Genomic DNA, 26,876 nt, shown 5'->3' on the forward strand with positions numbered 1-26,876 from the left:
TAGGTCACTGCCTGCCTTATTTGAAGTATGCTGGGGTAATAGCAAACTAATTTTAGAATTAGCCCACCTAAAGGTGAATATAAATTAAAGTATATATTCTAAAGATAAATAATTATTGTATTATCTGTTCATTTGCATTCTGTGGAAATGCTTCTCTTCATTTAGATCTAAGAACTAGACTGTATGCTTCTTTGTAGACAGACTGTTTGGTTAGGTACTGTGTGGCACACAGCACACATTCAGCCAGTATTTTATTAGACATTGAGCATCTATCATATTTGGCCTCTTATATCCCATGCATCCTTATGCCCTACTCTTCTGTTACCCACCTGACCCCTCCTTCTCCTTGTAGAATGTGTGTAAGAACTGCAGAGGAACCTTCTGTAATGCCTGCTCAACAAATGAACTGCCTCTTCCTTCAAGTATCAAGCCTGAGCAAGTTTGCAATCCCTGTCATGAGCTTCTGATGAAACAATATTCCAGCAGCCCATTGTAAGACGGGAGGCTGAGATCTGGACCAAAATGTCTCTACCTGTGTTAGATGTCAGGATCTCCTACAGCCCAGACTTTAGAATCAACTCAAGAATTGACAGGAATGATTTAAATAAACCAGATCCAGGGAGAAAAGGCAGTGGTTGGCAGTGCTGGAATTTTGCTCATTTTCTCTAATGACGGTATGAATAAAAGTTACTCAGTTGCGGGCTTCCCTGGTGGCGCAGTGGTTGCGCGTCCGCCTGCCGATGCAGGGGAACCGGGTTCGCGCCCCGGTCTGGGAGGATCCCACATACCACGGAGCGGCTGGGCCCGTGAGCCATGGCCGCTGGGCCTGCGCGTCCGGAGCCTGTGCTCCGCAACGGGAAAGGCCACAGCAGAGGGAGGCCCGCATACCACAAAAAAAAAAAAAAAAAAAGTTACTCAGTTGAGCCTCTCTCTGCTAAATCTAAACAACCCCACTTTGGAGCATTTGGAAGGGCTGTTCATTTTTATGAATAGTGATAATACTACTGAGGTGGATGTTATAGGAGAGAGGGTCCTTGGCGGATAAGAATAAAAAGGAAAATGATCACCCCTCTGTTACATTTTCAGATTCAAGAGGAAAAGATAATTGTTAACTGAGATTGAAATGAAAGATGTTAAATATTTTCCCAGATGCTGCTAGACACAAACATTATTTCTTCTTTACCCCCACGAACTACCTCTTCTTTAAAGTATCTCTACCAAACTGTGAACCCAAACTCAGGGAAAAAATTAAAGAGTAATATAAATTTTGAAAGTACTTAAAACTATTATATTATAGTTTTAGGACCAGAATTTTCTAGTTCTGGCCTACATGTGTTGTCATTATCAGAATAAGGAGGAAGAACATTTGCTGTTTTTCCACCTAAGTGACTTCAAAACTAAATATCTGCCCTTTTCAGAATCCCCTACTACACAACAAGCCAGCTCTTCCCCACTCCTTCTTTCCTCTCAGTCATGGAAATTGTAAGGGGTTTTAAAGATAGGGTTTGACTTTTGCAAGTAGGAAGTATTGAAGCAAAGCTATGTCAGGTGTAAAGTAAAACAAATTTAATTTGTCTTGGCTGAGAATAATTAGCTTAGAATATTTATTAAATTCTTTTGTGAATAAGAGATCCCTTATTCCAGGCTCAGATTCAGAACTGGTAGGCAGGTTTCTTGGAAAGTAAGATACTTCAACATCTCTTAGTAACAAACCCTTTGGGGAAAAAGAGGGAAGTGCATTCAGCAGAGGAAGGAAAAGAAATGGTTTATGCTCTTTTGATTATGTTACATGTTTCTAGATTGTTTGATTCCAGTTAAGACCTAAGAAGATATGATTCTGTAAGTGGCTTAGAATTATAGGGTGGAAACATCCTGAAACCATGATATTTGATAAATTCTGTCTCCTGAAAAGGGTTACAGCCCAGAAGAGTTGTTATTCTAAAGGTCTGACCTGTTACTTGGTGAAGCTGAGTTTTAAGAGTACTAGGGAAAAATAAAATCTAATAATTCTAGCCTCGTTTGTTGATTGTCATCTTTTTCCCTTTAAATAATATATATTTCTTGTGATTCTTCATTCTCATTTTTTACCACATATATGTGCCAGCACTGTTCTAAGTGCTACAGATAATGTGGGGAATTATCCTGAATTAGCAAAAGTTATTTTATAATTAATTTTGAATTAAATTGAAAAGAGGCCACATGGAATGTAAGGAGGAATAAGTAATTAGCCACTTGAGATTTGATTTTGAAATTCACATAAGCTATATAGCATTTCGGTTTTGTTTTTTTTTTTTTAAATAAAACAAAGCTCCAAAGATCTGTTATTAGTGCAGCTGCCCATAAAAGCAAGGGGACCAAGTCATGAATACCTCGACTTAATGTTAGGCCTTTCTTCCTTAAAAATTGTGCTTTCCACCATTTAGCATCACCAAGAATAACATACTTATGAATAAACTTAACCACAGAGGTAAAAGACTTGTACACCAAAAACTACAAAACATTGCCAATACTACCCAAAACCATCTACAGATTCAATGTAATCTCTATCAATCAAAAATCCCAATATTTTTGGCAGAAATAGAAGCATTCCTGTAGAACCTCAAGGGATGCCTCAGTAGCCAAAACGATCTTGAAAAAGAACAAAGTTGAATGTCTCTCACACGTCCTGATTTCAAAACTTACTACAAAGCTACAGTGATCAAAACAGTATGGTACTGGCATAAAGACAGACATAGTGACCAATCGAATAGACAGCATAGACATAAACCCTCACATATATGGTCAAATTATTTTTGACAAGGGTGCCAAGACTGTTCAATGAGGAGATGAAAGTATTTTCAAAACTGATGTTGGAAAAACTGGATATCCACATGCCAAAAATATTAAGAGGGACCTTTACAACATATACAAAATTAACTAGAAATGGATCAAAGATCTGAACATAAGGGCTAGACTATAAAACTTAGAAGAAAACATAGAGGAGAGAAAGATTCATGACATAGGATTTGGTAGCAATTTCTTGGATAAGACACCAAAAGCACAGGCAACATAAGAAAAAATAGGTTGGGCTTCATCAAAATTAAAAACTTGTGGAGAAATTGGAACCCCTGTGCACTGTTGGTGGCAATGTAAAGTGTTACAGCCACTGTGGAAAACAGTATCGTGGTTGGTTCATAAAGAAATTAAAAGTTCCATATAATACAGCAATTCCACTTCTGGGTATATACCCAGAAATGAAAACGGACTCGAACCAATTATTCATACACCCACATTCATAGCAGCATTATTCACAATAGCCAAAAGGTGAAGCAACCCAAGTGTCCAATGACTGATGAATGGATAAACAAAATATGACAGATACATATAAGGGAGTATTATTCAGCCTTAAAAAGGAAGGAAATTCTGACACATACTACAACATGGATGAACCTTGAGGACATAAGTGAGATAAGACAGTCACAAAAGGACAAATAGGCTTCCACTTGTTTGAAGTGCCTAGAGCAGTCAAATTCATAGATAGTAGAATGGCAGAGATGAAGTAAAATGGTGGTTACCCAGGACTTGGGGAAGGGGGAAATGGATACAGAGTTTCAGTTGGGGGAAGATGAAAATGTTCTGGTGATGGATGGTAGTGGTGGTGTTTGCACACTATGAATGTACTTAATGCCACAGAAATGTATACTTAAAAATGATTAAAATGGTAAAGTTTGTTATGTATATTTTACCACGATTTTTAAAATACCACGCTTTCCAGTCGGATAGAGAAAATGATTAGATATGTATGTGTATATGGGTTGGTACACAGACATAAAGCCCCATCTGCTGAGAGGGTCTGGAAGTCGACACCCCAGTAGCACTGGGCACACCCAATGTCCAATCTTTCATTAGAAACCAAACCTTGGTTTCTAATATCATTCTCTAATAAAAGGAACCAGGACCCCTTGGGAGAAATGGCTGATTCTCAAAGGGATACAGGAACAAGCTAAAAGCTCCCAATGGGTAAAGCTGAAAAAATGTGAGCAGAATAACGTAGAGTAGGATTATTACCCAGAGTATAAAATACCTACGAGTCCATATTAATATAAAGGATTAAATAAATGGTGAAGAAATGTCATCTCTCCTATACAGAAAAATTCCAAATAATTTACGTAGCTACTATTCTTTCAGGTAAGTGGAGCTTACCTCCCCACCTCTTGAATGTAGGCTGTGCTTAGTAACTTCAAGAAAGGAGACTACAGAAAGAGAAAAAAGGAACTTTATAGTAACCTAGGAGACACTATTTTGGTCAGGTGATCAAAATTCACATGGTCAGTGATAAGTCATGTTGATAACATGAATCCTTGATAAGATGAATGCAGTGAGAATGACACCTTTGTATTCTTTCTCTGCAAAACCAATAACCCCAGTCTAAACATGAGAAAAACCTCAGAAAACTCCAATTGAGGGACATAACAACAAAATATCTGACCAGTACTCCTTAAAATTGTCAGGTCATCAAAAACAAGAAAGACTGAGGTTAAGGAGACACGAAGACTAATGTAATGTGGGATCCTAGAATGAAAGATATTAGGGAAAAGCTAATAAAATCTGAATGAAGTCTGGAATTTAGTTAATGGTTATGTACTAAAGTTAGTTGTGACAAATATATTGTAGCAATGTAAGATGTAAACAGTAGGGAAATTGGGTGAGGTAGTAGTAGGTATTCTACTACTTTTGCAACATTTTTGTATATCTCAAGCTATTTTGAAATAAAGTTTATTTAAATTAAAAAAATTGTGCTTTCATACTCAAAACAACTACAGGTCTGACCTAATAGAACTTGACTAAACTTCCTAAATGCAGTTTATTTCCAAATAGAATCTGAGAATTTTCCTCAGCGTGAGGATTTTAAATCAGATTTGCAGCTCAACACAACGTCCTTGGTTCATTCATTATTTACAGTCAAGTTATAAAAATGTATGATGATAATTTGAAAAGATACATGCACCCCAATGTTCACTGTAGCACTATTTACAATAGCCAAGACATGGAAGCAATCTAAATGTCCATCAATGAATGGATAAAGAATGGAATATTACTCAGCTATAAAAAAGAATGAAATAATGCGATCTGCAGCAACATGTATGGTCCTAGAGATTTATCAAACTGAGTGAAGTAAGCCAGACAGAGAAAGACAAATATATATCACTTATTAGTGGAATCTAAAAAAAAAAAAAAATGATACAAGTTAACATATACAAAATAGAAATAGACCCACAGACACAGAAAACAAACTTATGGTTACCAAAGGGGAAAGCAGTGAAGAGGGATAAATTAGGAGTTTGGGATTAACATATATATATATATACACTGCTATGTATAAAATAGATAACCAACAAGGACCTACTTTACAGCACATGGAACTATACTCAGTATTTTCTAATAACCTATATGGGAAAAGAATCTGAAAAAGAACAGATATAGATATGTATAACTGAATCACTTTGCTGTACACCTGAAACTAACACAACATTGTAAATCAACTATACTTCAATTTAAAAAAAAATTTAATGAAAAAAAAAACACCTAGTAATAAAAAATAGTGAAAGTCGGGAAAAAATGTATGATGAAACTCTTAAAGGGAATTTAACCATTCTGTAAAAGGACTCCAGGTATGGCCTAATGACTTTGAAGTAACTCTCAGGGCCCCCGCCTATATTACAGCCTCATTTCAGCTTTGCCCAAGAGAAAATGTAGCCCTTTTTAAAGAATTATATTTCAGAAGTAAGTGGCATGTTTTGATATATAGTAAAGCATCTTTCTAATAACTTAGCCTAATAACCCCACAAATGTTCTCCCAGGTCAAATCTTAATGATTCTTAGTTAGACATTTGTTAGCTTGGGGGGGGATTGTCAGTTATTGAGGTCTTCTATTTTATTCTCAGCATTCCTGAGGACAGTTGATTTTGTTAACACATTAATTACTTTTGTATAAGAGGTTTTTGCAAGCATGTCAGTCTACCAAATCAGAAATCAAGTATCTGACAGTTTCTATACCTAGAATAAAAGACAAACTTTATTCAAAGACAGCATATCATCTTGAAATGTAAACATAGTTAAAAATAGAACCAGAGACCAACTGTAAGCAGTGCTGAGAATGTCAGATTCCTGAGTTAATAACTAAGCTTGGTAAAGAGAGATGACTCAGGACTCTGATGGGTAGTGGGGTAGAAAGACTGAACAAGTCTCCAGGCAGCAATACTACCATGCCATTTTGGGGTGCTGCTTTTCAGCAGATTATATATATAGATTAGATATATTATATATATATTACATTATTATATATATATTAGATATATTATTCAATTATAAGGTCTATCACAAATAGTTTACTCCTGTAAATTAGAGCAGGTTAAAAATTAGCCCAATATCATCACTTGTATTCCATTTGCTCTCTTGAGGGGCCAAGAAATGGATGGAATTACAGCCAGCCTATCAGAAATTCTGAGTAACTTGGTTTCTCAGTTCTGGTCTTTATTCCCAAGTGTCATCATCAAGTGGTAGAAAGGTTGAGAGCCTCTTTATTTCAGTTAGAACCAAGCATGTTTTGGGATCACAAGTCTTTGAATATACTTGTGAAGTTTCACAGGCTTCAAATTTAGTCTGGATCATTTGAAAAGCTTATTCTTAAATGTACCTTGGTGATCCTTGTGGGTTTCACTGAGCTGTCCATATTCTAGTCTACCTTGGCTACACACCTTCATGCTTTATCACCAGATGCTTTCAAAATCATTTCACTGGAATGTGATAATTCTGTCACAGAACCTAGAAGCCATAAAAGGGGAGATTTAAGAAATCTACCACATAAAAACAATTTCTGCCATGACAAGCAAATAAAGTGACAAATTGTCGAGGGGTGGGGGGCAGTATTTAAAGCCAGCTCATTGCAAGGTCTCCCGCCAGTTAAGCCAATTAATTAGAAAAAGACCAAACACAATAGAAAAGTGCTCATTTAACATCACTGAAAGGCCATCAGCGAAACTCAGCTTGTGGAAAACCTCTAAAGGTTTATTGCATTTCCTCAACAAATAAGAAGGGAAAAAAGAAATGGAAGGGGAAACTAAGATTAAATAAGAAAGAGGCACTTCAGTTTCACTAAAGATACTTGAATGGTCAATAAGCTTATGAAAAAATGCTCAACATCATTTATTGGGACAGCAAATGAAAACCACAATGAAATACCACTACATACAGAATGGCTAAAATTACAGGCTGAAAACATCAGATGGTGAGGATGTGGACCAACTGGAACTCTCATATTGTTTGTGGGTATTTAAAACAGGATGACCACTCTGGAAAAGGGTATGTCAATTTCTAGTAAAATTAAAAATATATCAACCTTGCAATTTAGGATATTCTACTAAGTACTTACCCAAAAGAAGTTAAAATGTGGGTCCACAAGAAGCCTTACACAGGATATTCACAGCAACTTTATTCATAATAGCCCAAAACTGGAAATAGCCCAGCGCCCACAAGCTGTTCACCCAAGTGAAAGGTTAAACTGTAGCATATTCATACAATGGAATACTACTCAACAATGAAAAGGAACAAAGAGCCGAAACACATAGATGAATCTCAACACATGCTGAGAGGAAGAAATTTACACAATAATACATACTGATTTCATTTCTATGAAGTTCTAGAATAGGCCAAACTAATCTATGGTGAAGACAAAATCCTAATAAGGGAAGGGAGAGGTGCAGGAATTGACTACAGAAATTTTCTGATGTGATGGAAATGTTCCATAGCTTGTAAGGGGTTTGGGTTACACAGCTGTATGTCAAAACTCATCAAATTAATATTTGTTCAATTCACTGTAAATTTTACCTCAAGAACAAGAAGTCTACTTAATGATATAGATGCCACAAAGCTTAAGATTCAAGTATAGATGTCTACAACTTTGACACACATAAAGAAAAAAGACTGATGGGTGCACAGATGCATGATGAAGAAAACATGGCAAAATGTTACTTGTAGGATCTAGGTGGTAGGTATAGGCATGTTTTTTATCCAACTTTTCCAGATACTTGAATTTTTTTATTAAAACATGTTGCAGGGGAAAAGAGAGACATAATAACCATTGCAATGTGTGGACTGTTGTTCAGATCATGATTCAAATATACTTTTTTAAAATGACATTTCATATAGATATTTGATAAGAAATTTGTATTTTTAGGAATGATGGTACTTTTTAAAGTCTTTTTTTAAAAGAGATGTACACTGAAATATATCCAGATAAAATGATGCTGTCTTGAATTTGCTTTAAAATTAATGAGGATAAGTAGATGGGGATTATAAGAGAAAAAGAAAAATGGGGAGAGGATATGAAGACAAATTTATAGGAAAAAAATCCCAAAACCCCTTACACATAAAGAAATGCTCCATCATAAGAGAATACCATTCTGTGTGTTTTTTTTTAACCTTGGCAGATTGGCAAAGAACAGATTGCTAATACACTGTATTGGGGGGCTATGGGGAAATGGACACTTGCATTGCATTGCTGGTGCAAACCAAGGAAAAACAAATTATAGGTATCAATTGAATTTTAGATATAAATTACAAGTGCACATACTCTGATAATTTATCCTACAGAGAAATTTATGTATGTACAAAATGATACAAATTTATACAAGGTAATTCATTTCAGCAGTGTAACAGCAAAAGATTGGAAACAATTTACATCTTCATCAGTAAGGACAGGTTAAATTAAATACACCCACACTGTACAATCATTTTAAAAAATGAGAAAGGATTTTATATACTGATATAAAATATTTAGGATGTAATTAAATGGGAAGAAATGTACAGAATAGTATGCATAGTATGCTATAATATATATTTTTAAAATAAATGAAAACGCCTATTAATATCTGCTTATCTATGCAGTAAAATCACTGGAAGTTTACATTAGAAACTAATGACAGGGTTGCCTGAGAAGGGGAACTAAGGGGCTAAAGTATAGGATGGGAAGGAAACTGCTCACTGTATAGCCCTTCATATCTTTTGAATTTTATTTCCTTCAAAAAAACAAAATTTTAAAATTATTCTATTTATTTTTGTATCATCAAGGTTTAAGAACCAAATTAAACCTTCCTATATCCTCTTCCTGAAATTCAGTAAGAAAACCACCCAACTAAAAAAACTGGGCAAAAGATCTGCACACCTCACCAAAGACAATATGCCGATGCAAATATATACAGATGTCAACATCTTGCACATTATGGAACTGCGAATTAAAACTAAGTATCACTACACACCTATTAGAATAGCTAAAATTCAAAACACTGACACCACCAAATGCTGACAAGGATGAGTTGCTACAGGAACACTCATTCTTTGCTGGTAGAAATGCAAAATGGTTCAGCCATCTTGGAAGACAGTTTGGCAGGTTCTTACAAAACTAAACATAGTCTTACCATATGATCCAGCAATCACACTCCTTGGTATTTACCCAAATGAGCTGAAATCTTATGTATACACAAAAACCTACACACAAATGTTTATAGCAGCTTTATTCCCTTCGTACAAACTTCAGAGATTTATTTTCTGATCTGCTGAATTCAGGCGGGAAAAATGTATTCCTACTACATTACAGCAATTTTTTTTTTTCAAAGCCCTGGAACTTAGGCACTTTACAGCTGAGATACACCATCTTACTCTATAATACAGGTCCTACCAATTGAATGTGAACCCTTTCACATAATTTAGGGGAAACTCTCAAAATAATGGAACGTTTTAAATTATAAAATTATCAAGATGTAATCCAGAGAAAAATCTCCAAGTGAGAATCTGCTAAGGGACTGTTTAGGGCAGAGGATGCCAGTAGGGCATGTTAACTAATAATAAGCAGGGTCACTGCCTCAAAATGTCACATAGATGGAAGTGGCTTTCTCCTGCTTCTTTCTCTCCACACCACAGAAGTGAGAAGGATTTAGAGCCTACTGCTCCACAGCAGAATCAGTCTCCTTTGCCACCTGGCAGAAGCATCTCACCCAGAAGTAGAAACACAAGCACAAAATGGTTCTGCTTAGGCTTCCCTGGTGGTGCAGTGGTTGGGAGTCCGCCTGCCGATGCAGGGGACGCGGGTTCGTGCCCCAGTCTGGGAAGATCTCACATGCCACAGGGCGCCTGGGCCCGTGAGCTGTGGCCACTGAGCCTGCGTGTCCAGAGCCTGTGCTCCACAACAGGAGAGGCCACGACAGTGAGAGGCCCGCGTACCGCCAAAAAAAAAAAAAAAAAAAAAACGGTTCTGCTTAATTCTCTGGCAAAAGTGAGTATATCAGATCAGATCACAATCTTCTCCTTGGTATCTACATGCTCTTTATGTGTCTTCCCTTGCAATTCTTTTGAGCTAGCCAAAGCAGGATATGGGGAACGTGGACATATCCAATTCCACTATTTCTGAGAGCTTTACCACAAAGGAAATTATAAAGACAAAGAGGACCCAAAGAGAAGAGCAAAATTCACTGTCATTATTTCTTTCAATAGCAAATGATGATGCATAATCCAGTCTTGTCAAATTTCAAGAGGGAGAAGTATGTCTTTAGATTGGATAAAAATAAAAGATTACTTTTACTCTACTATCTGTTTTTCTTCCCTTTCTAGTAATTTGCCTTGTCAGCAGTTACTCATTTACTAACATAAATTATGAGCAATAACCTACTAAAGGAAGTACAGGAAAGTATATGAATTCATAAGATGACTTGCCAAGAATGCCCACCTTTTTTCTGAGAACTTGGCCACTAGTGTGACAAGAAGATACACCCTTCAAGCTTACCCACCACATAATATCTTAATGCTTTGCTCTCATTCTTTTCAGAGAGATGTGCAACGGAAACTCATTATCTTTTTTTTTTTATTTTTACGTATTTATTTATTTGTCTGCACCGGGTCTATAGTTGCGGCATGTGGGACCGAGTTCCCTGACCAGGGATCGAACTCTGGCCCCCTGCATTGGGAGCACGAAGTCTTAACCACTAGACCACCAGGGAAGTCCCTCATTAGGTTTAAAATAAAGTAATTGCAAATGAATTAATTCCTCACCAACCCCAATCCTAATCAACACTACAGATTTTTTTCCACAGACCTACTGCTAGAGGGAGAAAGAAAAGATCGCATTCTAGTAGCTCATACAGCTATAGACACCAGTTCTTATAGCTCAATACATTCAAGCACATATGAAAATACATTTCCATTTAGGTCGTAATACAGAAGATGTTAAGCTGGTTGACTGAATCATGATGCTCTTATAGGATGATAAAAGCAAACACAACTACAAATTAACCATTTCTTCTTATAATAATACACCAGGACTTGATGTAATAAAAATGTACTAGGTTGATTCACACACTCCAAAATAAATACTCTTAGGTAGTCTTCAACCTGAAACAAGCCTTCATTTATTGACTACTTACAGTACAGTGATTCCGTATCTTAGCTGGTAATCAAAGATGGTTTATGTATTAAGTGAGAGAAGACATAATCTCTCTTCCAGATACCACCCCTCAGAAATCTGGGCTAATTAAACTTTAAGAACTAGAATTGCATCTCCTGGTAACCACGCGACAGTCGTCACCCTGAGAACAGGAACAAGGCAAAGAAAACATACAGGACTTTGATTCTCCTACACAGGTACACATAAAGTTAGTTTATTAATGACTACATTTTGAAGCCAGCCATTTCGATCCAATATTTAAATAACAAGCTGTTTAATATTAAAGCAGAAAGTACTGCCACAATGTGACAGAAATACAGCTTTATCCATAATCCTTTCACACGATTATACGTTAAATGCTATTTTTAGTTAAGCAAGGCACCCCTCCTACTTGTTCTAAAATATGGGATGTGCTACTGCACTGAAAAAGCAAATAAGGAGACTCAGATTTTTTCCTATCTAGAGCTGGTTTAAATTCAAGTGAAGCCATTAATGTCTTTAGCAGTCAGGACTGTTATGACAATGTCACTTCACAGTACTGAGACTAACACACACCTTAAGGTCTACACCAAAATCAAAAACAGGTGGGGGGGCAGGGGTCAGACAACTTTTACATTAAGACTATATAACTGCCTCCTTTATTATACAGGCACCAATGTTAAATGCCTTTAGCACAAGGCTTAGAAAGGCAAAACATTTCTAAAGACATAAAACTGCCAAATTGTTGTCATTTACACTCACTAACCTGTGGTATTTTTTGTTTTGATTGTTTTTTTAAAATTCCTACCCCTATCTATCTAAGTAACCAAATACACCTAAAATTAAAATAACTCTGCCAAACCATAATGGTTCAAAGGTCTGAAACCTTTCCTTGCTTTGGTGAGTATTTGGTTAAAATAATCAGTATTTCATTCCATGAAAAGTTTCACATCAGAGCTCTTAATTCACAGGCAAAAAGCAAAACCTCAAACAGATCATTTTTAAAATGGGAGAAAGATTTTAAAGGACAGTGCTGAATAAAAATATGTAGTCTTTACACTGGGTCACAAGTCGTCTATGAAAACTGTTTAATCATATAAAATAAAGACCAGATTTTTTAATCAGATCCTGGACAGTTTAAACAAAAAAGTAAATCTGTGGTTTATTTCATAATCCCAAACTGAACCTTTCCTTTTTCTTTCTAAACAGTCCACTATGGAATTTTTCTTATAAGCGATTAACCCAAAACCCCCAAATGATTTCTCTAGCAGTTGCTGCTAAAAAACTGGAACTTTAGATCCCATGTCCAAGAAAGATGTGCAAATGAAATGCTTCTTGCTTCATCCTGAAAATAAAACAAAAAATGTTGCATGCTTACTCAAAATGAAAAAGTGTTGCGCACGTTCCCATACCATTTAAAACTACAAATTCAATAGTTTTTTGTCTTTCTAATTTACTGCAAGTTATCTGACAAACCAATTAGGCTAAGGTGAAGAAAATTAGTTAGGCATTAGTGTTTGCAGCCTGGTATGAAGATAGCAGATTTTCAGAGTTGGGCACAGAATATACTTTGCATAGATTTTAGCTAATGTAAATATTTAAGTCCCACGAGATTGTGGGACTTTATATCCAAAAATAGCCTATGACAACTATAGTAAAGAAATGCCCCATGTGTTTTCAAGAAATCACTACAGGTAAGTGTCTTAAAGGAATGCCCCGCTACATGTAGAAAAATGATCACAATACAATATATTAAAAGATTTTATGGGGAAAAAGAGAACACATAGCACTGAATCAGGGAAGGGATATCAAAACATATTTAGTTGATTTGTCACAGATAAAACTCTGAAATCTATGTACTTCCTAGGACAACAACTTTCATTAACACCATTTCAGGAAAAGAAGCAGTGTTACATTAAGTGTATAAATCCATGACACACCCTGGTTTCAAATATCTAAAAAATATCTTAGAACTGAGGAAATGTGTGTAAATTTTATAGGATGACAAGCTAACACAAGGCACATTTTCAGTGTATTATAATAGACAGCTACTAAAGATGAAAAGTTCTTTTTAAGCACATAGCATGATGAATGTTGGGAATGATGCAAAAAGATTCTAATGGGGAAAATACTCAAAGCCACTATACGATCATAATGAATTCTATTTCCCAGGAGAATTTCACTCCTTATAATCAGGCTTCAATTATCATGATTAGTTTGATGTTTATTAAAAAGAGAATGGTTTTCAACCGTATTATAAATTTGTGAGTTAATGATTAACTTATGAACTGAAAATAATTTACACAATTGCACCTCTTAAATTTACCTTATTTTCTGGAATCCCTGGAAGTCTTATTTTCCTTTCGGACATGAATTCAGGAACAATTCAATATATCTATGGTCTGAGAATGACAAAAAAGGATCCGTTCTTAACCCTCTGCCTTTTGAAAGCAGATCGTTTTCACTGAGATGTTGGACACTACAGGTGTCTGTCCCCAGGCCAGCAGGGACCTCTGAAGTCTTCTTCATGACCTGGCTTTGTAGGACTTTTGTAATCTCATAGCTATCCAAGCTCCACTTCCAAAATTTTAAGAACTTTAATCGAAAGTTAAATTGAAGGTACTGTTTGTAGACACTTAACACCCATGAAAGCCCAGCCAACATGACAAATCCCTGAGTGTTGTCTTCAGAAAATGCTACTGGTCATCACAGCTTCAGCATCTCCTATTTTTTGATGCTCAGCTCCCCCTGCTGAACTCAGAGTTTCCGGGCTTCTCCTTCCCCCGCTCTCATCCCTTTGCTGTCCTGTGTAGTGATCTGGTGAGAGAAACTGCTGCTTACTCCCCCACCCCTACCTCTACCCCCCTGCACTACATATGAGTTTCAAGATTTATTATTGCAATACAAATGCTTTATGCTGGCTTTTCTCAAAACAAAAAAACAAATAACCCCACAAAAAAACAGAGAAAGGCATTTGTAAACAAAGACAGACATCAAAAATAACAACAAAAACCATGGGCAGCACTTACGAACATGGGACCGATCCTTGAGCATAGCTGCAACAGCATCCTCATGGGTATCGAAGTGCACATCAGCTTCTCCAGTGGCCTTCCCGCTGGAACTGTATTCCATGGTGATTCTTACAGGCTTCAGTGGAGCAAAAAACTAAACAACAAACAAAGGAAGCCAAAAGGAACATGTTACTAGGTCAATTTCTAGAAGTCTGGTGGCTCTGCATTTTTCTTTCAGACTTTGATTCATACACCTGATAAATTTATTTTTAGGAAATCTCTTTAAGCAACAATGTAGTTACACATCTACCACCTCTGCTGGCTCTTCTGATCTTCTGAGAACTCACGGTTACATTTCAAATATCTGTTCACAGAGAACTTAAACTATATATACAATACAATAATATACAATAGTTATCAAACTTTTCTTTATACCAACAAGGACCACTTTTATTATTCCTCCCAAACACCTCCTTTCCCATTTCTAAAAACTGTCCATCAAATATACTTCATTTCTATTTTTCTTTTCTTTAATTTTTTTTTGCGGTATGTGGGCCTCTCACTGCTGTGGCCTCTCCCGTTGCGGAGCACAGGCTCCGGAGGTGCAGGCTCAGCGGCTATGACTCACGGGCCCAGCCGCTCCGCGGCATGTGGGATCTTCCCGGACCGGGGCACGAACCCGTGTCCCCTGCATCGGCAGGCGGACTCTCAACCACTGCGCCACCAGGGAAGCCCCTCTATTTTTCCTTTTTATTATTTATTTATTTATTTATTTGGCTGCACTGGATCTTACTTGTGGCATGCGGGACCTTTAGTTGTGGCACATGGGATCTAGTTCCCTAACCAGGGATCAAACCTGGGCCCCCTGCATTAGGAGTGCGGAGTCTTAGCCACTGGACCACCAGTGAAGTCCCTACACTTCATTTCTTAATAATTCATTTTTACCATGTTTTAATCAAACATGGAGCTGATAATAAGTTTCTTATCAGCACTACCTAAACAGAGCTACCACACTGAGTGGTTAATATTCCAAACCAAACCAATTCTTTAATGAGACTGTGCAACCTTCATTTGGGTAAAAATATGATTCCTAATAGGTTTTTTGAAATAATAAAGACAATTCTGAGGCCCCATTACTAACTAATTCTGAGGCCCCACTACTAACTGGATCCTAGATTTGGATCTACCTTAAGCACACATCCTGGAGTTCAGGAAGTCAATAAGGACTTTGTTCTTTCATCTTTTCATTTCATAGAGTATCTATCATAAAATGAAAATATCTTAAAAATTCCTTTTCTCAAAAATCTGGGAAGCTGGATGCAAGAAGGCTATATGGTGTAATGATAACTCCAGGCATTTAGGAGTACTAGATTCGTGTCTAGTATATAACTGCCCTGTGACAAATGCTCTCGGAGTCTCTTTTTCTTAAACTCAAAGATGAATGGGTTGAGGGACTTCCCTGGTAGCGCAGTGGATAAAACTCTGTGCTCCCAACACAGGGGGCCCTGACTCGATGCCACAACTAAAAGTTCACGCATGCCACAACTAAGGAGCCCATGTGCTGCAACTAAGGAGCTGGCAAGCCGCAACTAAGAAGCCCACATGCCGCAACTAAGAAGCCCACATGCCACAACTAAGAAGCCCACATGCCGCAACTAAGACCCGGTGCCACCAAATTAATTAATTGATTAATTTTTAAAAATAAATGGGTTGGGGCTTCCCTGGTGGCGCAGTGGTTGATAGTCCGCCTGCCAATGCAGGGGACACGGGTTCGTGCCCCGGTCTGGGAAGATCCCACATGCAGCGGAGCGACTGAGCCCGTGAGCGATGGCCGCTGAGCAACTAAGACCCGGTGCCACCAAATTAATTAATTGATTAATTTTTAAAAATAAATGGGTTGGGGCTTCCCTGGTGGCGCAGTGGTTGATAGTCCGCCTGCCAATGCAGGGGACACGGGTTCGTGCCCCGGTCTGGGAAGATCCCACATGCCGCGGAGCGGCTGGGCCCGTGAGCAATGGCCGCTGAGCCTGCGCGTCCAGAGCCTGTGCTCCACAAAGGGAGAGGCCACAACAGTGAGAGGCCCACGTACCACAAAAAAACAAAAACAAACCAACCAAACAAAAAATGAATGGGTTGAACTAATTTAGAGAAAGACCAAGCTTTTTTACGTTGAATACTTAACCCACGCCATATTATTTTGCCCCTATGAAATGCTATTATCCATTATACATGACCTTAAAGTGTAATAAAACCCACATCTCTCAGCCAAAGAAAATAAAACAAGCCCCCACAACTGTGGAGACGTCACCTTGCTGTCCAAAGATACTGCAGAAATACTATATTTTTCTTCTCTACCTTCCCTAAATAGAAGTTCAAAACTTTAGAACTTTTGTTCAAAGCTATTGAGATTGGATATCTTACTGCCACACACATTTATAATGTCTTGGGCATTGGCTTGAAAAGGCAATCCTCTCATGTGGACAAAATGTAGTGAAGACGTAGTTCCAAAATCAACAGCCTCTGGAAGCTTTTCTGACATCTCCTTAGGCAATTCTAAGAAGTGGGACAGAAAGCACTGTCAAGAACATAAACACTTCAAAAGTTATTAGCAGATTATAATTAGGAATGACCTTTATGACAAAATTCTCACTCTTGAAATACCCTAGTAACGAAGAGGGTTTCAATTTTAAAAGCCAAGATGATCTGAAATTTCTGCTGCCTAACAAGTATCACCTGAACATTCATAAGGATTTAGTGTCTCAAACCATTACCAGATTACAAAAGAACGTACCTTTCTCTAACAACTGAGAGACGGGAAAATGATTATGAACGAAAAAATAAAGACAAGAGAAATTCCCTGGGTTACAGTCACTTTAAAAAAAAAAAAAGGAATAAATATGGTAACAGGATAATCCGAGAGCACAAACTTAAAAAGTATTTATCAAACTTTAAAGATTCCAAATGTTGCTTTGGGATTAAGAATCAAAGGAATAATTAAACACAGAGGCAAACAAAACACCTTACTTTAGTCAACAATCCTGCTCTCTACACACATCTTTTCCCATCTTAAGTTTAAATGTTGACATCTTACTTCTTTTTGTTACATATGTGCAACCCAGGTTTTGACACAGAATCTGAAAAATGATTAAATTTTTTTTTAAAAACCTATGAAATAATTAAGACCTTCTGCATGTATAGTCAACCCTCCATATCTGTGAATGTGGAACCCGTGGATATAGAGGGATGCCTATGGGACTTGAGCATTCATGGATTTTGGTATCCGTGGTGGGTCCTGGAACCAATCCCCTGGGGATACTGAGGGACGACTGTATTCATAGCACATACTACACTCAAAGACATATTAAACATTTAACTCAATTTCCTTTGTCCTATAATCTACAATTTGATATAACATGGTCATATAAAAAAAATTTTTTTTTTAACAAATATCAAAACCTACAAGGCAGAACCAATGAGTTTCAATAAGAGGCAAATCCTTACCTATTTCCTTCTCACTTTCAAAAGCCGTCATGGGTCGGATATCCTCACTTACTTCATGTTCTTCAAAGACCATTTCTGGCTCAGTTATATACTTAGCAGTGGGAGAAGATGCCATTTTCTTTCCCTTGTGAGAACCAACATGTGTTCGAACTTCATTCCTTCTGCTTGGAAATATCTCTATATATCTATGTCAAAGCAAAAGTGAACAGGCATAAATGGTACAAAGTAACTTTACATTGAACTCTCTTAAAATAAAACATGCAGGGCTTCCCTGGTGGTGCAGTGGTTAAGAATCCACCTGCCAATGCAGGCGGATCTTGCTGTGTCCCGGAAGATCCCACATGCCGAGGAGCAACTAAGCCCGTGCGCCAAAACTACTGAGCCTGCGCTCTAGAGCCCTCGAGCCACAACTAATGGAGACCGTGCGCCTAGAGCCTGTGCTCCGCAACAAGAAGCCACTGCAATGAGAAGCCCGTGCACCGCAACGAAGAGCGGCCCCCGCTTGCCGCAGCTGGAGAAGGCCCGTGCACAGCAACGAAGACCCAACGCAGCCAAAAATTTTTTTAAAAATAAATTAAAATAAAACATGCATACATATTATTTCCGATAGCTAACAAACACAGTGTCCAAAGACAACAGGTGGGGCATAAAGTAAGAATGGAAATAGATATTCGCCCATGAAAAAGTACTCTCAACAGAGCAGGTCACTGATTTAATCCTCCCCAAGATAAGTTTTCTTCATATACATTTTAACAATGTTTTCTACCCTGTTTTGCTTCATGCGGACAGATATGCAAAGGTTAACTGTGTGTATGAAAAGAATCTAGTAAGAAAGGTTTCATTTTGTTTTTTACAGTTGATTAACAATCAATCTCTTGAGGTCTTACAATTCAATTCTGTGAAAATTAATCATATGTGTTTAAGATATTAAAAGTCACAGTATATGAGGAGCTAACTTCTCCCAGGACTTCACTAAGAGGCTAATGAGAATTAATGAACTAAATGTCAATTCTAACTTGCTATCTGTTTGGCTGTAGAACTGTTAAATCCAAGCTTCTGGAACCAGTTTTTTCTCAACAATTCTTTTCCAAATTAGGTTATTAAGCTTGAATTGTACAAATCCTTTGCATTTACAGACCTAGATGTGCAACATTTCTTAATTTACTGAAGAGATCTATTCACTGCCTTGATGTTCCCATATAAAAACATATTATTGACATGTTCCCAGTTATAAGAAAATATGAAGAGTACTGAAAGAAAATTAAGGGGGGGGTGTGCGTTTTGCATGTACTTTCTTCATTAAAAATTGTTTAATAAAGACCTTTGAACCAATTCTATACGTAGATCCTGAAATAGAATGACTTTGGAATGACTTTTTTAAACTTCAAAGAAGAAAAAAGGTCAGAAAACAAGCAAGACAATGAATTAAAATTTGACACTTTTTGAATACTCCCCCAAAGTTAAAACACAAATGAGCAAACAAAAAAAGAATAAAACAGAAAAAGAAATAAAGAAAACTAAACAAAACAACACAAATGAACTCAATCCATCACTACGTGTATCCTAGTGTGATGTGATGTGCAGTATACAGTATCGCCTATAGAGTATCTATATCAAAACTGTTAACCTGAATCAATCTAAGACTCTATGTCTAACTTCCAGTTTTCAGGAAATAATAGAGGATACAAAGGAACAAGTTAAGTGACACCGTGAGGAAGCAAAAGGATAAACACAGAACGTGAGACATTGTACAGGACAACTGACTCAAACTCTTCAAAAGCCAATTGCATCTTGAAAAGGGGGAGGGGAATTCCCTGGTGGTCCAGTGGTTAGGACCCCATGCTTTCTCTGCCGTGGGCCTGGGTTCAATCTCTGGTCAGGGAACTAAGCTCTCGCAAGCCGCTCCACGCAGCCAAAAGAAAAAATAATAATAATAAAAAGGGGGAGGGAACATAAAAATAAAGGAAATGGGGATTTGCTCTAATTGAAGAGAAATGGAAGCATAACAATCAAATACAACGTATGGACCATGTCTAGATTCTGGTGAGGGAAAAAAAAAAAGCAACTGGAGAAAGACATTTTGGGTATAAATGGGAAAATGTGATTACGGACTGGCACTAGATAATAAATTACCGCTAATTTTGTTAAATGTGATAATATTGGGATCATGTAAAAATGTTTTCTTAAAGATGCATACTAAAAAAACAGATGCAGCAAATACAACAAATGTTAAGAATCTGTTCATCTAAGTGATGGGCATTTGACAGCTCATCATACTACTCTCTCTACTTTTTCTGTGTTTAGATAATTTTAGTTATATTATACTGCATTCATCAAAACGACCCAGTGTATTGGCCAATATGATCCTTCTGCATCGTTAGTATCTGCTTCACTCACCGGTTGCCAATTTCTTCCCTGTGTTTCAAAAGGGCTTGGTTGGCCATTTCTGGTTCTTCAAACTGCACATAGGCTTCTCCTGTTTTTCTTCTCCCTCTATAATCCATGACAAAAGTAATGTCTACTATGTTCAGTCCTAGGATGTCAAAAAATTATTACAAATTAGTGCTAAAAGGAGCTTTTTTATTCTTAGACTTAAAACATTCATTCACATACTAAGAATTTCTTTTTAATTTTATTAGTAAAATTGTGGGGCTATTTTGCCAGTCCCAAAGCTGAATACATGCCTAATGGGAAGAAAATTATTATGCAGCCAAAAGCTAATAACACTCACACATTCCCAGAACATTTAGGGTCCAAGCAGTCCATCTAAAACACACAATTCAGTTTTTTGCCATTAGTTATATACAGAGATTTAGACTAACATCACTACTGGTGCATATTTTACCCCTAAGAATCAGATGCTAATACTTCTTTTTTTTTTTTCCCTCAAAACGGCCGTGCTGTGCAGCTTGCAGGATCCTAGTTCCCTGACCAGGGACTGAACCCGCACCGTCAACAGTGAAAGCACAGAGTCCTAACCACTGGACTGCCAGGGAATTCCCTAGATGTTAATGCTTTTATATCATATAAATCGCTATTGTCTAAGACAAATATAGCCACTCTCATGAGAGGATGTTTTCCTCAACAGTGAAAAAACAAACAAAAAAAAACCTCCAAATTAAATTATTTTGAAATATGACACCCCCCAAAGACTAACGTTTTAGGTCAAAACACTTATATAATCTATAAATATTGGCAATCCAAGTGAAGAGTTCTCCCCTAAACAACCTAATATAACTGCATGCAGTTACCAGGAAAAGGTTCACCTAAGATAAAGAAGGAAACAATGGGGGGAAAAGATATGAGGCCCCAAACACGATATAACTGAAAAGCACCTGCAAAGAAGTCTATAATGTCTTTCTCATTGCAACTATAAGGAAGTCCTCTCAAACGAACCACGCCATCATTTACCACAGGTGTAGATTTGACATGCAGACTCTTCATTAAGGCATCCACATCTTCATTGTTTATCTCATATACTAAGAAAAAGAGCACAAAAGGTATGCAATATTTACATAACAAAGGAAGAAGCCATTAAAAAAATAATCACACTGGGTGGGTTATCCAGGAATCTAAAAACTAGTATTTTTAACCTTATGTACGTCTCTGGAGAAAATAATAAATAACATTTATCAAGTATTTACTATGCGCCAGCTGTAACATCACAACTTCTGAAGTAAACTGGGTCAACACCCTCATTTTATAGATAAAAAACTGAGATTATTTGTGTGCTTCATTTTCACACCCTGGAAAAGGGTTTTTCATAGTATCTAACTACTTCACTATTCATAATATCTAACACAGGATCAAATGAGCTGCCTTGAAAAGTACAGTCAATGTAATGAACCCGAAAAGCTATAACACAACTTCACGTACCTTCCACATACCGCTGCCCCATGTACATGCGGTGTTTTTCTAAGGCTTTTTGCACATCCTGCTCTGACTCCATTTCAATTAAGGCATCACCCCTTCGTTTCCCATCTCTATTTAAGAGGAAGTGGATTCCATTCTCACCATTGCGAATTCTGCAGTCTGAAAGTATGTGAGTAAAATCAATTAAAACCAGAAATCAAAGTTTTAGATCAATCATACAAGTCACTAGAATTGCAATCTTCCAAAACCAAAACAAAGCAAGATCCAAAATGCCTGTCATTTTCCTTACACAAACCCCCATCACTGAAGCCGTCCAAATGCTGATGAGCTGGTAGTCTGTAAAATGTTCCATGTGGAGAAATAAGCGAACCTTAGCACAAAAGCTTATGACCCCCTGATCATTAAATGGCAAATCAGGCTAGGCTCAATACAAAATGTAATATGGACTTCCAAATGCTTCTACAATCAGTTTCAAATCACTTAAGGAATTAAAATATGGTTTATGCATAAGTGTCTTCTTTCATTATGATCATATCCATAAGAACTCTAATATATCTCCTATAAGAATAATTTAACTTTTCCCCCTTTTCATTACCAAAGAAAGACATGCCTATACTGCACACTTCTTATACTGGGAGCAAGCTGAAGATGTAAGTGGCTTTATAAACTGCTTGATCCACACAAATGCACATCAGGTACTTAATACAGTGTTACATTGTTTTATAACATTTTTTATAATGTTATAAAAATGTTTATAAATGTTTTATAACATTTAAGGCAACATCTTCTAGAACCTTCTGAAGAGGAAGATTAAAAATCAGTCAGATACAGAAATTTTAACTACAGATGCATAAACCTTCAAACATGTTATTAAGGGAATTATATCACTTACTTAGTGATCTTGTATTCTAAATGTATGTTATTAAATAAAAAGCTACTCAACCTATATTCTCACTAACATATTCCCGCTAACAGGTTTCACCTTTTGATATGTACATATTAAAACTTCAGAGAAAACTGGTTTTGCATCATGTAGTTTTAACATTAAAATGTTTTCGGACCATTGTAAAACAGTTATATTCCAATAAAGATGTTAAAAAAAATAAAAAATAAAATAAAATAAAATAAAATAAATTTTTTCGGTATTCAACCTGGTATGTATGACAAATGATAACACATGATGTCACTATGCATATGTAACCAGCCAGAATGAGACAATTCCCATGGATCAAATAAGATGTCTACAGCATAGCCTAACTTGAATTTTATGGGACTACCTTTCAGTCAGATGAAATTACATATTCAAAACATACATAAAATATACCTGAGAAAAAGCTAAGCACATCTTCTACAGTGCACGACCACGGTAATCCTTGAGCTCGAATGAGATAAACATCATCCACTTCCTCTCCTAACTTGGACGGCGGCAATTCATATTCAGGGAGAGGTGGAAGGTCTTCCAGGTAGGTAGTTTTGGACTCCTTCCAAGAGAAATGAAGAAATGTAGAAATATTTCTTGAACAACCAACTTAGAAAATTTATTTTCAAAGTTTATTTCTACAAATTAACACCCTGGATATTATTCTTTGGGGACCATTAGTATTTCAGAGGCAAGAAGTAAAATTCACAAATCTAACTCATCCTATTTTGGCTTAAATTGTACATTCTAAAGCAACAAGCATGTATAGCCTAATGGTTTGGCAGGACATAAATTTTATTCCAGGCTTGTTTTTAAATTCATCAGTCCTGAAGTACACCTCATAATAGTGTTTTAGTTAAGGCAGGACAACAGGGGTCCCTTCAATTTAACAAATATGTATCTCCTAATCACAGCACACCATAATTAGGCCCTCATCTCAAAAATCTTACCATCCAGACTAAGACAAGCACACAAGACAGATGCTTTAAGGGCTATAATTAAGATAGAAGATATTATAGAAATTCAAAACAGAGCACCAACAGAAGAATCAAGACATGATATGAGATGAGCCTTGAAGGAAGGCTAGAATTCTGAGAGCAATATATAAAGGATAGGCATTCCAGTTTGAGAAGTGAGGGGAAGAAACAGTATGAACAGAAGCCCATTTGCAAAACAGCAATAATTCCATTTGGCTAAACTGTGGGGTACAATTAGGAGCCAAAGAAGATGAGCTGCCAAAAAAAACTGGGTACCACATAGCAGAGGGATTGAGTGTTGAGCTCAGTGTGTGTCGTTGAGCTCAGTGTGTGTCATTAACCTGATAGGCAAAGGGAAGCTAATAAAAGACATTTAGAAGTGTGTAAATCAACAAGACAGCAGGATGCTTGGAAAGATTAATTTGTCAACTGGTATGTCAGACCATCTGAATAAGGGAAAAATCATAAAAGGCAACAGCAGTAGTGTGAGGTAACAGGAGCCTGAACCATACCCAAAGAACTCTATTTTACAACACTAAACAAAAACCGGAATGTTATAAGATTCCAACAAGCACCACAACCATAACCAGGGAAGACAACTCAGGTTTTAAGACTTGCACTCTACTAGGCTAAGGAAATAGATTCCTCTGTACCATCCTACCATTTACACGAAGACTTATATCTAATTTTAAGGAGTCAATGATAATGTAAACCTCTAGCAGAGGCCTCATACATTATCTAATAAAAATGCAACAAGCACTTCAATTATCAACATGGGAAGACAACTCAGGCTTTAAGTCAAGTGACTTGCACTCTATTGGGCTAAGGAGAGAGATATTTCACTCCTTTATATATCCCCATCATTTTCATGGAGATTTACATATAATTTTATGGAATCAATAATAAAAGTAAGCACAGAGGCTTACTTACTAGCAGAGGCTCAACAGATATCATTATGCTAGCCAAATTCACAGAAAAAAATAATCAAGTAAAGAGAACCAGGTCACAAAAGCTTATTAAGAGACAGTTTTTTGTTGTTGTTGTTTTTAATAAGGGCAACATTCCCCATTTTCCCAGAATTCCATAAGCATCACAAGCTTCCACTGAAAAGGGCAGCAGAAAGTATTGGGCCAGGATTCAAATCAATTAGCTCAGCCACTGGCAGACAGCAGCCATGCTGATTAGCTTCCCAGTTTCCCTAAGTTCAAGGAGAAGCACAAATTGAATTAATATAAATATGACCCAAGGCCTCAGGAATATGGTAGTCAAAAAGTGTGCGGACATTTCCCAGATGCCACGTAACAAGCAAAAAACAAAGCTTCCTACGAGGCACAAAACATTTGCAATGTGAGTACTTAAAGCACACACTGACTCAAAAAATATATATATATATACTGTAGACTACTCCTGGGTCCCCAAACCATCGCCTCAGCCCCAGACGCCTCCTCTCCTCGGTCCCCCTCCCCCAATGTCATAGTCTCCACACTGTCCTTCCCATCATCGGTGACCCATGGTCCTAAAGGACCTTCTGTCAGAGGAAGTGAAGGTACAGAGGTGACCTTCAGTAACTGGGGCAGCCCGCCTTTCCCAAGGGACACGAGAGCAAGGAGAGCGCTGGGGACGAGCCTCCTTCCCGACGAACCCAGCCCACGAAAGTGTGTGCGTGAACCTTCGTAGCAGCGGGCCGCGAGGCGCACCAAGGGCCGCCCAGGCCTAGTGCTCGGGCGGCACGGAGAGTCCCAGCCCTCCGGGGGTCCGGCCTCCCAACTTCACCACCAGCGGGCGGAGAGAGACAGAGATGCGCGGTGGGGGCGTCAACAGCCTCACAAAACCTACCATGGGCGGGCGGGAAACAAGGCCTCAACATTCACCCCCAGCCACACTTACACTGCCCAACCGACCAGAGACTCGAGAGGAGAACAAAACAAGGAGAAAACCCGAGCGCTGGGAGAGCGTCCCTTGTTCTGGGGCCCAATAGGAGGACTGGGCGGGCGGGGTGGGAGCGGGCGGGGGGCTGTGGCGCGTGCCGCGGATCCCCGGGCGCGCACGCGAGGCGCACGCGGAGGGGCGCGGAGACGCGTGCGCACTGCCGGGGAAGGGTCCCGCGCGCGGCCCCGCTCGGCGCCCACGTACCTGGCTGTAACCGCGCGCCGGGCCCGCCGCCGCCGCCGCCGCCAACGACTGCGGCAGCAGAGGGGCGCGCAGGGCCGGGTAGGAGGCGGCGGCCGCGGCGGCGGCGGAGGCGGCCGCTGGGGGAGGCCCCGCCAGCCTCCCGGCCGGCACAGGCCCAGTCTGGAGGCCCCGCGTGTGAGAGGCGGCGGCCGCGGCGGCCCCGAGCAGCAGCAGCAGGCGGCGACGGCCGGAGACTCCCGAGGGGAATGAGCCGGCGGCCGAGTAGAAGGGCAGGCAGGCGGCGCCGGTGCGCCGGCAGCTGCTGCAATTGCAGCCGCAGCCCCGGAGCAGCGCCCCGAGCACCCAGCGCGTCCCGGCCATGGACTCCGGAGGCGGCGCGGGGCCTGAAGGCGGCTGCGGCTGCAGCGTGAGCGGAGGGGAAGTGGAATCCAGGGCCGGGGAGGGGTTGCCGGGAACATGCGCCGCCGGCACTAGGGGCAGCGGCGAGTCGGAAGGAGGCGGAGGAGAGCGCGCTGCTCCGCCCGGTCTCCGCCCTCGGGGCGGGGCGGGGCTGCCCGCGGGCCGGGAGGGGCCGGGGGCCGGTATGATCGCCCGGTTATTCTTTCACTCGGTAGAAACTGAGGCCTGAGGAGTACGAGGTTTCCTTGTCTGGGGGGCTGAGCCCTGGAACGGAGATCTACCGAGGCTCTGCACTTTCTCCCCAGTCTTGTGATGTGAGGGGCAAAAGGGCCGTTCCTGGAAGGAATTGTGATACTCTGGTTATAAAAAGAGGTTGGGATAATACTGGCGGAGATTTAATAACGCCCCCTCCCCGCCCCCCACCCCAGCTTGGGTTATGTGCGGAAAGCCAGCTTTCTTTGTTTTAAAATGAAATCTATATTGGGCTTCCCTGGTGGTGCAGTGGTTGAGAGTCCGCCTGCCGATGCAGGGCACACGGGTTCGTGCCCCGGTCCGGGAAGATCCCACATGCCGCGGAGGGGCTGGACCCGTGAGCCATGGCCGCTGAGCCT

At 39.0% G+C, this 26,876-nt stretch overlaps 2 protein-coding genes across 5 annotated transcripts in view; one reads left to right on the forward strand and one right to left on the reverse strand.

Annotated features, from left to right (window-relative positions):
* Positions 1-698, forward strand: part of RUFY3 (RUN and FYVE domain containing 3) — an 83,318-nt gene extending 82,620 nt beyond the window's left edge. For all 4 annotated transcript variants that reach the window (XM_028491887.2, XM_007112715.4, XM_028491886.2 and 1 more), the window contains one exon: positions 353-698. In XM_028491887.2, the coding sequence (XP_028347688.1) occupies positions 353-496 (144 nt within the window). In that variant the 3' untranslated portion in view covers positions 497-698. The remainder of the gene's footprint in view (positions 1-352) is intronic.
* Positions 699-11,652: 10,954 nt separating this feature from the next.
* Positions 11,653-26,308, reverse strand: GRSF1 (G-rich RNA sequence binding factor 1). Its single transcript, XM_024115438.3, has 10 exons — positions 25,867-26,308; positions 23,162-23,318; positions 21,841-21,996; positions 21,300-21,443; positions 20,362-20,497; positions 17,965-18,149; positions 16,895-17,016; positions 14,482-14,617; positions 13,779-13,854; positions 11,653-12,797 (listed from the first exon to the last, which is right to left on the reverse strand). Exons 1-9 carry the CDS (start codon positions 26,224-26,226, stop codon positions 13,805-13,807), a joined length of 1,446 nt encoding a protein of 481 aa, XP_023971206.1. The 5' UTR covers positions 26,227-26,308; the 3' UTR covers positions 11,653-12,797; positions 13,779-13,804.
* Between the last annotated feature and the right edge of the window lie 568 nt (positions 26,309-26,876).

The sequence above is a fragment of the Physeter macrocephalus genome, chromosome 7 (assembly GCF_002837175.3).
Source record: "Physeter macrocephalus isolate SW-GA chromosome 7, ASM283717v5, whole genome shotgun sequence".
NCBI lineage: Eukaryota > Metazoa > Chordata > Mammalia > Artiodactyla > Physeteridae > Physeter > Physeter macrocephalus.